Below are 16,434 nucleotides of genomic sequence, written 5' to 3'. Positions count from 1 at the left end.
AAGAGAAAAAGAAAGAAAAGAACGGAAAGACAGAAGGAAGCAGATAGAAATGCCAGTTTTCGTCGCCGCCAGTTTCACGCGCCACGGAAGACGACGAGAGGGCACCCGTGTGTGTGTGCTTGTATATACGACGCCTGAGCTGTTACCGGCGGCCGCCGACATCATGGCCGGCCAGAGTGACGTCACAACCACGGGAATCCGGTTCTTTTTTCGCTCGGTTTACTCATATCGGTTCGGGCAGCGAAGAAAGCAAAGTGCAGCGCAGCTGGGGTAGCGGGGGGAGGGGGGATGGGGGAGGGGGGATCGGCTGTTGCGAGTGCCCGTCTCTTCTTCGTCTAAGCCAGGCCGCCTATGTGGCGGCCTCGGCCAAGGTCGTTTCATTAAAGTCCGAGACTGCCCCCCCCCCCCCCCCGTACAGAGAGTCACCCCCCCCCCCACCTGCTCGAGACCGGCGCGTACGCACGCACACACATCGATGGCATCTAAACGGTTCACCGCCCAACCGTCACAACAGGGGTGCGGTTTTTTCCCACGCTGGAAGGGGAGGCGCGATTGCACGGCAGTTCTGCCCCCTGGTGGTGATCTGATGCACTAGATAAGAGTTCGCGGCGCACGGCCGATAATAATACAGCGCGTGCAGGAGGCTCCTATGTTTCGCGCCAGAGTAGTGTGCTGACTACGTGGGAATCCGTACGCTTAGCGCAAGGAAGTTTATTAACGTACCAGTTGGGACAAGATGGTTTTTGATCGAGAAGACAGAACTACACTTGACATAAAGACGTCATACATCGAAGAACACACGTACACGAGCCTGGGTAAATGAGTTCTTCACTGTGCAGCATTCTCTTGTTCACTGACCAGCTGAGAAACTATTAAGAAAATCCGCATATCTTGCCCAAAAAATATGACCAAAGAAAACTGATATGCGTTCGACACACACACGCACACAAACGAGCGTTAAGAAGTAGCCTCGAAGAACGCAACAAAATGTGCAAAATATTTCAGGCTACGAAATAAAAATGGTGTGGCGTGGTACTGTGGGGTCCAACGTCCCAAAGATGCACATGGGAAATGCAAGATGCCGTAGTACAGGGCTCCTGATACAATTACGCCACTTTCTGTTCTTTGTGCATTAACTGCACACACCAAACAGGAAGCATGTTTTTAGAGTTCGTAAATTATTTTGATGCTTTTTGTAAGTTTCCGGAGCCTTCTTTCGTCAAAAGTTGCACTCGTTTCACACACGATCAAGTGCAAGTTCATGCATTGCAGAATATTTCACAGGCAGACAGTCGGCCCATGTTTTATATCGCGATCCATTTGAAACTCCTGAACACATTCAGGTGCAAACACACCTTAATGCTTCCCATCGCTTGGTGCGCGGGCTGTCTAGCGCCAGGCCCGATTTGGACGTCCAGTCACTGTTATGCATTAATCCCTGCATCTTTCAGGACATGTAGTGAGTTGCCTTTTTCCCCTCGCCATACCGTCTACTTAGCGACAGTTAGCTAGACATGCAAAGGAAAATAATAAGGGAAATTTTACCACCCGAAAAGGCAACATGAATTAGATAAAAAGCGCGGGTTGGGGATTTTCCAGCAGTGGCAGCTCCCGCTCACATTGAAGGAAAGAAATGAACACGGACAGGACATTTAATACGCAGAGCTGAGAGGCGGTGGCCTCTGCGTGTGACACAAGAAGATCGGGGTAGTACATGACGCTAAAGCGTCAACGGGTTCCTTCAGAGGCAGGAAGTCCGCAGTGTTTATCACTTCGCCGACAAGGACACTCCTTTTTCTCTCAGCATCTCATAACTCTTAGCCTACTCTTCAGAGCACATTGCGATATCATTTGCAATCTCTCCCGCGCAAGTCCTCCTTCTCTACCGCTCAGGTTCTGTCGACATGCTCGTATTGCGAGAGTGGTTATTCTGTGCTTAAATTCACAGATCGCGGGGAGTCCTCACACCAGAACTGGCGCAATGGCGCCAATGTTAAGCGATGCGCTACTACCCGGTCAGTTGGGACTTGAGCGACCCAGGTTGCTCTCCCCGAGAGACCTCTCGGGGAACAATCATTAAGTTAACTGTGACCTGCCATGGTGGTCAGTTTGCTCACAGTCCTGTAGGCAGGCTCTAGTGACGTCACAAGGTCACGTAACCTAGATGACACGTTGGCCACCTGCTTTTCTGGAGACGCCACGTCGCCGACGCCAGTGCTGCTGTTGAACGGAACTTTTAACGCTGTCGCGTTGATGCAAATACAAAAGCATCATGGGCAGCCTCGAACCTCGTGCATTACTGAGCTGCAGAAATCTGCCGGGATAACACGGCCGTAATTGTCGCTAAACAGGAAAAACAGGAGTCAATTAGGAAAGGTTTAGTCGAGGCAACTGGGATGACGATGACTTCTGTCAACAATATTGTTGATGTTGTTGATGGTTGATGTTGACAGTTCTGTTAATAGCAACTTAAGCGTACCTATGAGAGAAACCGGTTTGCTTCCCGCTTAGTAACGACACTAGCTCTTGGAGGGCGCCACCTTACCGCTGAAGGCCAAGCCACGAATAGTACGTACAAACGGATGAAGCGTTGTATTAATGCTACGCATTTTATTAGACGCACTAGGTTACTAACTATTGGCTACAGTATGTGAATGTTTGAAATTGCTTTGTCAATGGCACTAAATAGGCGAGAAGAAGACAAAGAGCTCATTAAAATGAGCATTTCGCGATGTGCAGTCATAGACAAAAGTTAACTCGATGTGTGGTCGCGAAAAAAAAATGTATGCGATCGAAAAAAGGAGGCCAATGAAAAGCACTGAAGAATTAGGGGACAAATGTGTTCCAGCCTCTGGAACAAAGCCAGCTGACAGACCAGAGTGCAAGCAATTTTTTTTCCGCGAATCCGCATTCCGCAAACTGTTATGCATGCCTGTGCGGTCGAGTCCGGATATATCGAATTATTGTTTATAGCGAAAAGTCAGAGCATCCCCTTGAAAATCTCATGCAGATTCATGGCGCTATTGTTCGCGTATATCGGACTCGCGTTCAGCAGAGCAATCGATATATAGTGTCTAAAAGCGGGCCGCATCCATGCAGATAGCGTTTTCCTAGCGGCGCTATTTAAACCGGACACGGATCAAATGCCCAGCCCTGGGCGCCTTCTGACAGCGCGGGGCCTGTGAAACCTCGTGGCGATGTGAGCGTGATGCGTTGAGGGTGACCTGCGGTCTTTTGTACTCATTTTCCATCCACATTGTTTCCAGGCGGTGAAGCCAATCTAACTAAACCCATTCGGCTGTCCTCGCCTGGCGTGCTCGGACGCCGTAGGCGTTGCTGAAACCAGCTGTGCCTTAGTTTTAACAAAACAACTGTCTTTACAGTATACCGGTAACAGGATAGGCATTTTATAATAGGCAGTGAAAAGTTCCAAAGCATCGTTCGTTGCGCCTTCGATGAGAAACAGGTTAGGCCTAGCAATGCCTTGCCCAGCGGTGCACCGCTATAGAACGCCGGTGGACGCCACGTAGCTGCAAGAACACGTCCTGTGTAGGTGCAATGTATTCTTAGTTCTATTGGTTAAACAAAAGCTTGTCTGCCGCCATTATGTGTCGAGTTATCTATGGACCTCCTGCATGTTTGTAAACAAACGAGGTGGCGCTGCAGTCGCTAGCGAGCTCGTGGTAGGCAAAAGGTCGGGGAGTGGCGTCGCGGATAGGTGTTGTGCGCGGGTTTTCAAGGCTTGTAGGCGCGTTTCCAGTTTCTGCGAATCACAGCAATGGTCGATGCTTCCAACTTAGTAATTTGTCGAAGTACACGAGCTCGCGTTGTCCACGTGCGGCCTATAAAGAGAAATAGTTTGCCACTGTGTATTGTATATATGGTTAGTAGTAAACATGTAGAAAGCGTTCCTACCGTTTATTTATGCGCTAGGCATTGAATAAAACAAGTTTTGACACTCTGCACTAGCCGGAATGATTTTACTTCGGGACAGTAGTGAGGGGAAGTGCTGGCGTTGTTTCGTCGGAGCAGACATGCGCTCACCGTCTGCTGACATACGTACGTGTCGCGCTGCGCGAAAAGTGGGGACAGCGTCGTGTCCCCGATCTCCTGTCTCGCTTAGCGCTGTTATTAGCCGCATGACCACGCACCAGCCAGGCCGACTTGTCCTCTTGTTAAGCTGGTCGATTTGATGAAAATTTTTGATTTCTAGAATTATTCTCTTTCCTAGCCCTGAAGTCTAGTTTCGTGACGAAAAATTATAGCAAAATATTGAGTACAAATTTATAAATTACACTTTTTAGAAGTGTGGTCGTCAAAAATTGTGACGTAATTTCTTTGATTTCAGTGCCGCATTTCTTTGACCAAAGCGAAAGCGAAGATGCCATAAACGAGGGAATAAACTTTAAGGTTCGTTTTCTGACCTCTCGCATTTTCTGCGACTGGATCACTCACCTTCGTAATTCGCATGAAAATCAAATATTTCCATTTGTCGCAAACTATTCCTGAGACGTTGAGGAGCGTAATAAATCTCTCGATTTTTTTCCCTACACGTGCAGTACTGTGTTAGTTATTTCTTGTAAGAAACGTTTTCATGTAACTATGCATGCATAAGTACTGATCATATAGAAAAAGAACTAATCGCGTCATCATACAGAACAGGGCTTTATGCACATGCTGGCATAAAAAAACTGCGCACTATCTACTTAGTTATTTGAGACCTAGCTTGGGGGGACTTGACGACGGTGTTAATTATAATTACCCAGAACTCCACCAGGTATAGCTATAAATAAAAGGAATGACTGAAACTAGCGTAGGAATTTCATATTTGCACCAAGTTTAGTTACATATCGCATGCATGAATAACGAAAACACTTTTCATGCCGCGTCCCCTCTCAATCTCGCCTCGTGTCTGTTAGTAGCACGCCTGCGGCTGCTTCTTTCCAAACAAGCTTCGCGATCATGTATTACCTCATGAAACATGACACATGCATGATGCAATGAAAAAGCATATGACGTTTAGCACACTTAAGGTACGCTATTCTAAGCACACCAACGCGACCGCGCAAGATTGACACAACGTACCAGACTTGTTTCTGCTCGAATGAAATAATTACGTCGTCATATCAAGAAACAGTTTCAAGTAAATATTAAATGTCACAAAACGCGCCATTTAAACATGGTGTGCTATTAACAAAAAAACGCATTCCTTGGGGGCGAGTGAACCTGTCGGCGCCCCGTGCACTCCGGCTCAAGGTGATAAGTACGTGTGCAGCTACATATGTCTTTTTTTTTTCCTTGAGCAATTATCAGGCTACTATCCTGAAGTTCAGGTGAATGAACGCAGTAACTTGCATGCTATTAAGTGCATTGAGTGGCAGTGCCGATCGACTCCCAGACTTCGCGCTTTACTACCGTGGCCCAATGCCTGTTAGCCAGTTTCCGAATGCGGCATTTATGCGCGAGAAACCTATCGAGGCTAATTTAATATTTTTATGCTACTACGCGGATCCAGCAGTGACGCAGCTGGTCAATACACGCTGCTTCTGCAGTGCACAGGCTTGAAGCAGCCGCCGGTAGCTGCGGCAGCTGCGGTAGGCACGGCATGCAGAACCTGTTTTGCCTACCATGCGAAAGTCGCTGCTAACATCAGCGCCACCGCATCTTCGTGACGTCGCGGGGTGAAGGAGGTCCATACATCGAGCTATTTCGCGGTGTTCTTCGAACTCGATTGCAGCACTGTATTTTCCAATTTACTCAGGAGTAAGATAAGACACCACCACTCTTTATCTGCGGCATAAAAAGCCATGAGCACGAAAACGGATATTTTTGAATTGTTGCAACTGCGTCTGGTTCGGCTATGGTATATATGGTAGTGCTGACTGCTAATATTCTATCTCAGATGGCGAGGAAAAATTTTAAAGGTTACGAAAGCATACATAGTCACTGCGTTGGTGTGCATGACCTTCTTCTATAGTTTTTCTTAAGAACATGTTTTGAGTTTCTTTAGCTTTTTTTTGAACAGCTTGCAATTACGACCGCATAAAACAACTGGCGGCCTCTATTGGCCGTCAGGGAACATCGATGTAGATGTCGGTGTTCAATTCCTGGGCTTGTAGAGTTAAAATGAGAGAAACTTCCGACTCAAGCGTCTTCCAAGCCAATTTATCCTTAACCGATTATATTCTTTTACCGCGATTAGTTTACGCTGTTTTATTTATTTTCGCTTTTTATCGGTTTATCGGTGAGACACAAATCAGACATGCCACGATCTTCGCTTAGCGATTCAGCCTAAGCTTAATTAATTAAAAAAACAGCGCATGTAACTAGGGCACAGACAAAGAAGGACGACAGCGCTCGTCCTGTCTTCTTCTATGTCTATGTACTAGTTGCATGCGCTAGTCTTTTAATTAATGATGACACACCAACTAGCCCAGCTTTCCACCCCGATCAGCCTAAGCATTTCCGAAGGATAAAGGCTACAACTGCGTATTAGGCTAATCTTGCTTCTTCTACACGCACCCAATTTGCATTCCTGAGAATGCCTATCGCCAAGTGGGACTCAAGACAGGCCTACAATGAGCCAAAATCTGGAGTCAGCAGGCCGCAATCGCTTTTCAAGGTAGTTCAGTAGTAATCAAAGACCACTGCTATATACTCGTATAATATAGGTAACTGTGGGTGATCAGTGATCAGGAAGAATTTTTGTTCATTGAGATGTTACAAGAAAGTGGTATAGACTTTATCTGTGGCCGCATGCGCACTAGAATTAGTGCCAATTATTTGAACCTTTGTTTGGTTTCCACTCCGCATTAAGGGATTCACCTGAATAAACTGTGCAAAAAGTATAATTCACTGCGGCATACATAATTGCGGAAAGTGTAACTAAAGGTAACACTGCAATCATGCAGATCAATTTTCGAGGGACCATAATTTCTAGTTCACATAGCATTTGCAATATTGATGCAACTTGAAAGTGAGAAGCGCTGTGAGCGGGAAAAGGATACTCAACTTGCTGGTAGATCACTCTTTTATTTTATTGCAAGCAATTCTTTTAGACGAGCGCCACCCGCTTCAAAATTTAATAGTGCAGAAAGAATTGATGAGGTGTAAAGCGTGCCATAGATTAAACTATACTATAAAAATATATGCGTACTGATTCTGTAACAGAGATGCTGCGTCTTCTCAATTGGCCATTCCTAGCCGAACGTCGCCGAATGACAAGACTAAAATTTTTATTTCAGCTCTCAAGAAATTCCTTCAATATTAATAGCTCCCATTACTTGGTCCCCAAACAACTTACACATCTGAGAGCAAGCAATGAATACTCTTACCAAACCCCGAACCCACGCATTAATGTGTACGCTGATTCTTACTTTCCGAGGACGACAGCAGAATAGAATGATTTACCAGCATCTCTCTTACAGTCCAGTACATTAAAAAGCTATCTCTATTTCACACTAAAAATTATTTGTTTTTTTTTCTTTTTGAATGTCATACGCCTAACCACTTCGTGATTACATCTCGCCTAAAATGAAGGCCGGGAATGTAGAAAGGTTTTCCTTTTTCCTTTTCGGTGTGAAATAGCTGTACGTTTTTTTAAGTGAATGTTTATAAACACTATTTCTGTAAAAAAAAAAGAGAGAAACATTACGCTGCAAGAAATATAATTGCGTAGATGGCGATGACCTTGTATTTTTGTATTTCAGTATAATGAAAAGGAAACCTGTTACTCAAGTGTCACGCCCCACCACTGCAACGGCCCCACGGCCAACAGTATTCGCAAATAAAAAATAACGAATAAAAAAATTACAAACGTTAGCCCTTATATGCTATATACCCGCGGACAACTTTCTGTGACAATGCCGCCGATGCAGGGCAGGAAAGATGGCCCTTTGTTCCCTTGCCGTGAGAAGTGGGTTGTTCTGGCTAGGCGCGCGGAGTGATGAAGGGAGCAGCTTGCAGAGATGACCATATGTGGACAAAGCCCGTCTAGCCACTGTTGTCACAGCAAGTTAACCGCGAGTACAGCACCCTACATGTAGGACATCGTTTCTTTTTTCGCATTATCTATAAAAGTTTATTGTATAAAAACTTGCTCCAGACAACGTACGTTTAAAGGTCTCCAAACTTTTCCTGCGCTAGCGATGCGTTGTGAGCGTAGAGTTTAGTATGCGTTCATAAACAGCCGCCAGTCTTCTCTGGAAGCAAAGAGGAGATTAGACCACATCGAAGACATTGCTTTTCCATAAGAAAAAGCAAGCAAGACTTGCGCATTGCCATGAGAAAACCACCATGCGCAATAAGAAATGTGACTTTAAAGGGAAATGTCACATGTTTCCGGTTTTACCACACGGAATAGGCCGTGCATTCGCATAGTGGCTTACAAATGTGGAAGGGCAAAAAAGTTGGTGTAGAGAAATATATTTCCTCGAATAAAATGATTATAATGAATTCTCAGGGGAAATAACGATTTTGTATCAAAATATTTTATGATTTTTTATTTCCTCAAGCTCAGGAATAATAGGGTTAAAGAGGCTGGGTCCCCATTTGAACTCATTACGTTCAAGTAACGATGCATTTCAACGGTATTTTTTTAGCAACCCCATTTAAAACGGTGACATAATCTCCGATTAAAGCAGCGGCGACAATGTGCAGGCTTCTCCTCACAGCTTTGTGTTGTGCGGAGATCGGTGATGACGGCGTATTAAGGAAGGTTTCAGGCTTGAGGTGCTTTCGCACACCAGTTTCTGTGTGCGTCAAGGGCTCTAATTAACAAAGACTCTACAAGCGCTTGTTTGTGTTTCCTTCTACGTCCTACCTTTGCTTGCGCCGTTGACACATAAGGATTACTTACCAACTCGGTCAAATTTCAGCTTTGACAAAATAAATGCCTCGTCGAATGCTGTCTGCGCTTTACTTTCTGTAGCGTTTCATTTCTTCTTTCTGGAAAGTATTCCCGTTTTGTAAATGTACCGCCCCCTAAACGTGACGTCATCATGAGCCCCCTGTCAGGTGTTTCTCCGTGGAGAGAAGCCTGAACACCATCGCAGCTTTAATCGGCGATTGCGCCACCATCTCAGATGCCTGCACCAAAAGACTTCGTGTGCTTCTGCCGCAATCTTCACACTGTCACTCGACGCCTGTCTCTTGACTTGCCTTTTAAGGCCTGACAACGTCTTTGCTTCTCTACAGCTCATCGCAGACGCTGCAGGTACCCTGGAGGAGTGGCGCCATTATCGCGGTCATTCCATTGCTGTTTCGTACTTTTTTATGTATATAATCTACAAGGTTAATTGTAGTTTGTGATCAAATACTACACGAGTGTATGAAGAAATGGGCTCGGGCTGGGCATGTAATGCGAAGGCAAGATAACCACTTGTCCTTAAGAGTAACAGAGTGGATTCCAAGACAAGGCAATTGTAGCAGGGGGTGGCAGAAAATTAGGTGGGCGGATGAGATTAAACCCCGCTGCGATGGCTCAGTGGTTAGGGCGCTCGGCTACTGATCCGGAGTTCCCGGGTTCGAACCCGACCGCGGCGGCTGCGTTTTTATGGAGGAAAAACACTAAGGCGCCCGTGTGCTGTGGGATGTTAGTGCACGTGAAAGATCCCCAGGTGGTCGAAATTATTCCGGAGCCCTCCACTACGGCACCTCTTTCTTACTTTCTTCTTTCACTCCCTTCCCCTAAGGCGCGGTTCAGGTGTCCAACGATATATGAGACAGGTACTGCGCAGTTTCCTTTCCGCAAGAACCGATTATTATTATTGTGAGATTAAGAAGTTAAGACGGATACGGTGGCCGCAGCTGGCAAAGGACAGGGTTAATTGGAGAGTCATTTGCTCTGCAGTGGGAGCAGTCAGGCTAATGATGATGATAATCTGCAAGGCGTTTACAGAGTCAAGTTGCTCTGGGTCCCAGCTTAGTTCGATATACTTGTGTTTACTGAATCGAAGGCAATCTGTGGGAGGTGTGTCAATATCTTAGAGAGATGACCAATCTTCAGGACAAGGTTTTCAACCAAGTCCGTGCACACAGTGTTTTAGTGCTTTTCACGGGGAGATGCAAATGCAAGGACGTCAGTCATGTTTTTTTTTTCGTGCCTACAAAAAGTTGGAGGGCCTTGCGCCATCGCAAGGCCCAACGGAGGATCAAACTCGCACACAGGGGTAACATTTCCCTTTTTCATTTTATTGCATGACATCAACAAAAACATCACTAGTCACGATCAAGTCATATTTACAAATAAAGACCAAACAGTCTCCATGCGTTCTTTTTTTTTGTCACTTTCATTTTTCACTTTTTTGCCAAAGACAGAGCTGTGCGTAGACATTTCAGGCACCTTTGTTTTTTTTTTCTTCATGAAGCAAAAGAGCACTGTACCAAATTGGTTACACAAAACATAGCAACACAAAAACATGTTTTTATTATTGTTTTTAGCATTTTTTTTCTTTTTTTCCCCGCCATCCGGACAGATACAGTGTGCTGGAATATACCTCCCTCCGTTATCGCAGTGCGTGAGAACATAGACCAGCGTGGCGCAGTGCATGCCGGGAAGGACAAACTTTTCATCGTATAAGATAAAGATAGCCCCTGATAAGAAAGCTCATAGAGAAGAAGCTGCTTGTATAAGCAGAGTTGTAAAACCAGCGATGTTCTCATAATTAAGGAATAAAAAAAAGTTGCCGCCCCTTTGAAGGTTGTGTTATTCAAGCACACTGTTCCAGTACCAGGTTCGAAAAACAATGAATACAATATATGGCCGCATCAGTTCAAAACAGGATAATGTGGCAAAATAACAAAACCAAGAGACATTTTTCGTCAGAAGCTGTCTCCAGATGCCAGTGTGAGTCAGGCAGTACACGCACTCACACACCGAAAAAGAAGTAAAAAAAAACATCATGTGAAATACTGACCATTGTATCTTGGCAAATCTCTTTCAAATTCTCGTATTGCGTATAAGAAAATGCATTGTACGAAACGGGGTTCGATTCTAAATACCGCTCTGTCTTCCCAGTGTCCGGTTCGACGGAAACCACAGCACCAAATTTTGCCTCAACTAATGTGCAGTTTACTATCCTGACCTTATAAGGCTAGGCCTAGTAAAGCAAAATATTTTGCCGCGAAAATCTCCCCCGAACGAGAGGACTCAGGTTTAAGGTTTGCGCAATATCTCTCGCGAATGCACAGACGAGGACAAGAAGTTTGAAGACAAATACTATTTCTCGTTGTACCTGAGGCGTCATTTCTGTTTCCGTTTTGTAATTGTACCATTTGTACAACAACCAAATAAAAAGAAACACGAGGAAAGCTTGCCCTAAGCGGGCACTACACATCTCAGGAGGTATCAGTAGCTTTAAGGCCTATCGGCTCACATGGCATTTCATTCAGGCTGGAGGTCGCGGACGATTAAAAAAAATGCGTTTCATGCAGCAGCAGCTTAGAAATGCGTTGAGAATATCAGAACGGGAGGGCGGGCGTACGGCCGAAACAGCGTTAGGCCTCGCCGCTGTCGATAATAAATAGGGGAGGAATTCTATAAGTTCGTATAAAAACATACGTACTCGAACGAAAGAAAAAAATTGGGTCTGTAAAAGATCACAATTTTCTTTCCTTTCTGCTGCAGCTGACGTTCGACATCAATGAAGGCTGTCTTCACTGACAGAGGTCAACACGGCAAACCGGTCAGCTAATACAGAGCTAGGTTTCGGAAGAAAAAAACACACAAGAATACATTCAGAAGTGCAATTAAATGCGGCGTAGTACCTAATATTATTTATTATGTATATAAAAATATATTTATATATATTTATATGCGCCTCATCGGCGCTGTGACAAGGAAGATGGACGTGGGACGTGTTTCGAACGACTGGAACAAAAACGAACAAACAATAAAGCTGCATGGACGTAGGACTGAATGTTTGACGCGAAAAAAAAACGAAAGGAACACGAAAACAATAACATATGACCAGCATATTTTGGCGGAAGATAGCGCACACACGTGTACAGGTTTGGAAAAAAAAAAGCCTGAAGCGAGCGGTAGCGACATCTATCGTCGTGTTCATGGTTCCCTGCGCCGTGCTGTGTGACTGGAATCGTCATTCTTTGACAAGAAAGGTGAGAGTGGTTTCGAGGGAGTAGTGGGGCCGATGTCGGAGGCCGCTGTCCGCGCCGCCTGGGGTGCCGAGTCCGAAGAATGAACTGGAACATCTCTGCTTCAAAACGTTACGCAGATAACAGGTTTATAAATTACGATGCTTCTGAGGTATTGCTGGATGACTACAACATATGCTTTGCTGCACGAGCTGCTCCAGTAGGCGCGTTTTTTCGGCATTGAAAGGGACTCGAATGACACCTTCGGAGAATTTTCTAAGCGGTTGCCCCCGAACAACGCCTGTTCTAGTTCAAGCCCAGCCACATCACTCGCTTAGCAATGCGACCCCTTTGGACGCCTCGTTTTCTTTACGTGCCGTGATGTGGCGCCACATGTGTGATGTGGTGTGTCATACTAGTAGGCGAGCTGATACAGCGCCGCCTCGGGGAATTCCTTTCAGGCGAGGGCATGCCCAATTCCGCTTGTTAGTTTTCATACTTTGCTGCAGTTTTTTATCAACACCGCTAGCAAATTTCTTGCATGTCGGCCGAGACAAAAGAAATTCGGCAGTACATTGACACGTGCCTTATGGCGTGCCCGCAATGACGTCTCCTGTGGATAGATCGAAAAGGCTACTGCGAACACTCTCATGGTAAACACAAGAACGCAACAGTGCGAAGACGCCTCATGCGTTGCACAGCTCCGCTAGTCAAGGATATGACCGTGCTTCGAAGTGAACTTTTGTATCTAGTAAGGCTAAAGAAACCTGCCGTTGAAACTGCCTGACCGTTTAGTGATTTGATACGGCGAGGCCTAGTCTTGTCTCTCCAGTGAAAACGGCACAAAGGAGAAAAAAAGAGGGTATGCGCAAGCATCTCATGCTGCCCTCAAGTGCTAAACACAACGACGCCGCTCCAGAAGCATAAAGCTGACATTGAAAATGGAGGTATTAAGTCACTAACGCTGCGGTTGCTTCACCCGGACACTGTAGACGTCCGTTGGTTTGGAGAGTAACCGTGGATCGAAGAAACAAAATAAAGTGTAATCGACCGGCACTGACGCCTAGCTCGCCTCCCTGGCGACGACCACTTGTGTATATATAATATAGATAGATATATGTGTGTACATAAAGTAGGCGCAAAAGCGCCAGTGACACACCCTCAAAAAATGCCCTGGTGCTCTTCGTGCAACGTTATAGAGGACTCGATCGAACAACAAAAAGACAATAAAAAATAATTATTGCTATAATATAATAATACCCACGTAACCTCGAAAAACTGCCTGCCTTTCCTGAGTTATTACCACGCGGTAACTTTCACACCCATACACACAGCAGCACACGCAAAACTTCAATCATAACGCATTGCAGTTGAGTTCATTAGACACACCGACTCTCAGGATTGCACGGCGCCATTGCCGTAAAATGAAAAAAAAAAAGATTTGCTCTCCAAGGTAAGGGAAAATGCAGAACAATGGTGTCGTGCCTGCAGAAAATTCCATTTTGTGAAGCGGCGGCTTTGCCTGACCTTGCACAACCTGCTTGTGTCAAAACCTCGCTTTGGCCGTTTTCTTCTCAAATCCCAGCACGGCTCATCACTCCCTAGACTCGCACAATCGCACACATCCACAGTGTCTTAAAATCCACCTCACACCGTTTAGCTAGAGAGTCATCCTTTTCTTTGCAGCACCATTGATTCCGTTTGTTTGCCTTAGCAGTCTCGTTATCCACTCGCCAAACACACACTAATACGATGCGAAACAACTAAGCTGATGCACTACATTTAAAGAAAATAGTCACGTCCATCGTTGACTAGGCGTCTTCACATCTCTGCGTTCCACTATATCCGAGACGCACGTCTTCTAAGGCACTTGTGGCCGCACTTGCTGGAACTGGTGCTTGCAGGAATTGGGCACCGCAGGCACTCGCAGGCACCGCCACTGCAGAAAGTAGCACTTGCAGGCAATGGCACTTGCAGACAGTGGCACTTGCAGACAGTGGCACTTGCAGACAGTGGCACTTGCAGACAGTAGCACTTGCAGGCACTGGCACTGCAGGAGCTGTAGGTACTCGGCCTGTAGCAGCTACAGGTACTCGGTCTGCAGCAGCTGTTGGTACTCGGCCTGCAGCAGCTGCAAGTACTCGGTTTGCAGGTACTCAGTCTGCAGGAGCTGCAGGCACTTGCACTTGCAGGTACTTGAGCCTTGCAGTCGCTCATCATTCACCTTTTCTTTCTTCACTGTAGCGATGTCGGGGCACGAATGAAAGTGTTCGAAGTGACGAACTTCGACCAACTTCCAGCGTCAATGAGAAGAAAATGGAGGAGTTAGCAACGCATCAAGTGCAACCTTATGGTCGTTGTCGATACCGTGTCTGTCAGTCAGCCTTTTCACTTCTCCGAAGATCGACATCAAAATCTTTCACAAACGAAAAGCCTTCGCAGGGTCGCAGAGGGCGCTGAGGTCACGTGATAAGAAAAAAAATGGCTGAGGCTTTCCGAAGTGCGGCGGCGTTACTTTCGACTTCCGTCTCGGAAGGCAGCGAAGGAGCAAGGAAAAGAAGACTATGATATAACGTAGTCCGCCGAGAGTTTTACACTGCGGCACGGCACACATACACACAAAGACACACGAGTTTTAAATGTTCCATTGCATTTTGCTAAGGTGAGGGAGTGTCTTCCAGCAGATGCTGTGCTCCCTCTACGAAGGAGTTCCGTTGCATTTTCTTGCTTGCTGAGGGCTGGGACAGAACGGAAGAGGTGCAGCGAAAGGAACGATGGTGGAGGTGTCCACATGGCCCAATCACCACTGTAATCCAAACGCAATTGTCGGGGTTTTTTTCGGTCTGTTTTTTTTTTTCTCCTAAGGTAGTGCGGCAGTGCTCTCGGCTAAGCAGACCGTGGCTCAAAATAGCACATCCTGGACGTCGGTCGGCGTCTCGGGCGTCTCCGACTCGAGGGTCACCGTCTCAGCATTCACTTTTGCCGCATAGTCCCCTGATGATGGAGGTGGTGTAGGTGTAGCACTCGGCCCGTTTAGCGTCGACGAAATTGACTTGGATCCGGAGTGGGTCCTTGAGAGCATCTTTTCAATCCTCTGTTGACAGTCAAGTAGACAGTCCTGCAAAGACCAAAAAGAAAAAGTGAGTAAGTTTCCGGTAGGGGACATAAGATTCGTTCTTAAGACTTCGCGATTCTAGAGGGAGACAAAAACTATGAAAGGGGATGATGCACAAAGCTGCCAGTTTGCAACTGTTCGTTTTGAAATTTTAACAGGAATATCGATTGACAACAACTAGCCTAGTATGGCTGCATCAAGGTTGTCTAGCTGCTGAACGAACTTTACACGCCGCCCTTATATCTTCTGATCGCACAGTCAGCGTGACTACAGTCGGATACAACTCAAGAAGGCAGCGGCTCTTCCTCGTCATAGGCGTCGGGCGATTCTCATAACCCGGAAAATGCAGGGATCGGCGCCTCAATGGAGAGAGAGGTCTATCCCTGACCATAGAGGGAAGGGTTTATCCCCTTTCATCTACCACTCCTTCCTTTGTCACACTAGCAGGGTCATGAGAATCTGCCGACGCCATAGGCTGGAAGGGGATCATTTGACGTGTAAAAGCCGTTGCGTTCTCAAGTTATATCCGCAATAGAAAGCTCAAGTTCTCAGAGGAATTCCCATGCCAGAACCAGGACTTATTCAAGGGAATTCGTAGGCCCTGACTAGTCTGACCAGGAGGCTTGCAACGCTGACTCACATTCAACCTTACGGCGGATTGAAAGTCAGTAGATCACTCACGAGCGGTTTCCCTTTCTCACGGCCTCACTATTCCCGTCCAGACCATGGACAACCAGACCCTTCCGCTGCCCTCCGGGCCATGTGGTAGTCTTTGCAGTAAGCCTTGTCAGCGGGCAAAAGAGGACCAACCACAGCGGCTAGTTAAAGCGCAACAGCATAGCGCAGTAACTTCTATTTTTCTCATTGTTGGAATAGACGGGAAGGGGATCGAGCGAACACCACCTAATAAATAGCGGCAGACCCGCTCGGGAGAAGACTGCAGCCCGAAACCCCAGGAATTTGGGGCCGAAGCAGCGCTTCCACCAGAAACCCCGCGAGGCGATAGGGGGCGGCTTGGCATTGCCAACTCAAATATATACTATCTTTGAACGGGAGCGCTGCTTCCTCAGCGGCGCCTGCCCCGTATCAATCTCCCCATCTTCCGCTTCCGTTGTTTCCCCTTCAAACAAACCATAACTCAGGCGTCCTTATCGAGAACTCGAGACGCCACCAGCGGAGTCCCCGCGGTTCCCAATCAGCGTATCGAGGTTGGGGTTGCTTGACAC

At 46.4% G+C, this 16,434-nt stretch overlaps 1 protein-coding gene across 4 annotated transcripts in view; it reads right to left on the bottom strand.

Moving 5' to 3' along the window:
• Nucleotides 1-10,170: 10,170 nt before the first annotated feature.
• LOC144104184 (G1/S-specific cyclin-D3-like) overlaps nt 10,171-16,434 on the bottom strand; it is a 325,929-nt gene continuing 319,665 nt past the window's right edge. For all 4 annotated transcript variants that reach the window (XM_077637049.1, XM_077637047.1, XM_077637048.1 and 1 more), the window contains one exon: nt 10,171-15,211. In XM_077637049.1, coding sequence (XP_077493175.1) covers nt 14,996-15,211 — 216 coding nt within the window. In that variant the 3' untranslated portion in view covers nt 10,171-14,995. The remainder of the gene's footprint in view (nt 15,212-16,434) is intronic.

This window comes from Amblyomma americanum, chromosome 9 (genome assembly GCF_052857255.1).
Source record: "Amblyomma americanum isolate KBUSLIRL-KWMA chromosome 9, ASM5285725v1, whole genome shotgun sequence".
NCBI lineage: Eukaryota > Metazoa > Arthropoda > Arachnida > Ixodida > Ixodidae > Amblyomma > Amblyomma americanum.
This window is presented reverse-complemented; position numbering and strand designations above follow the sequence as displayed.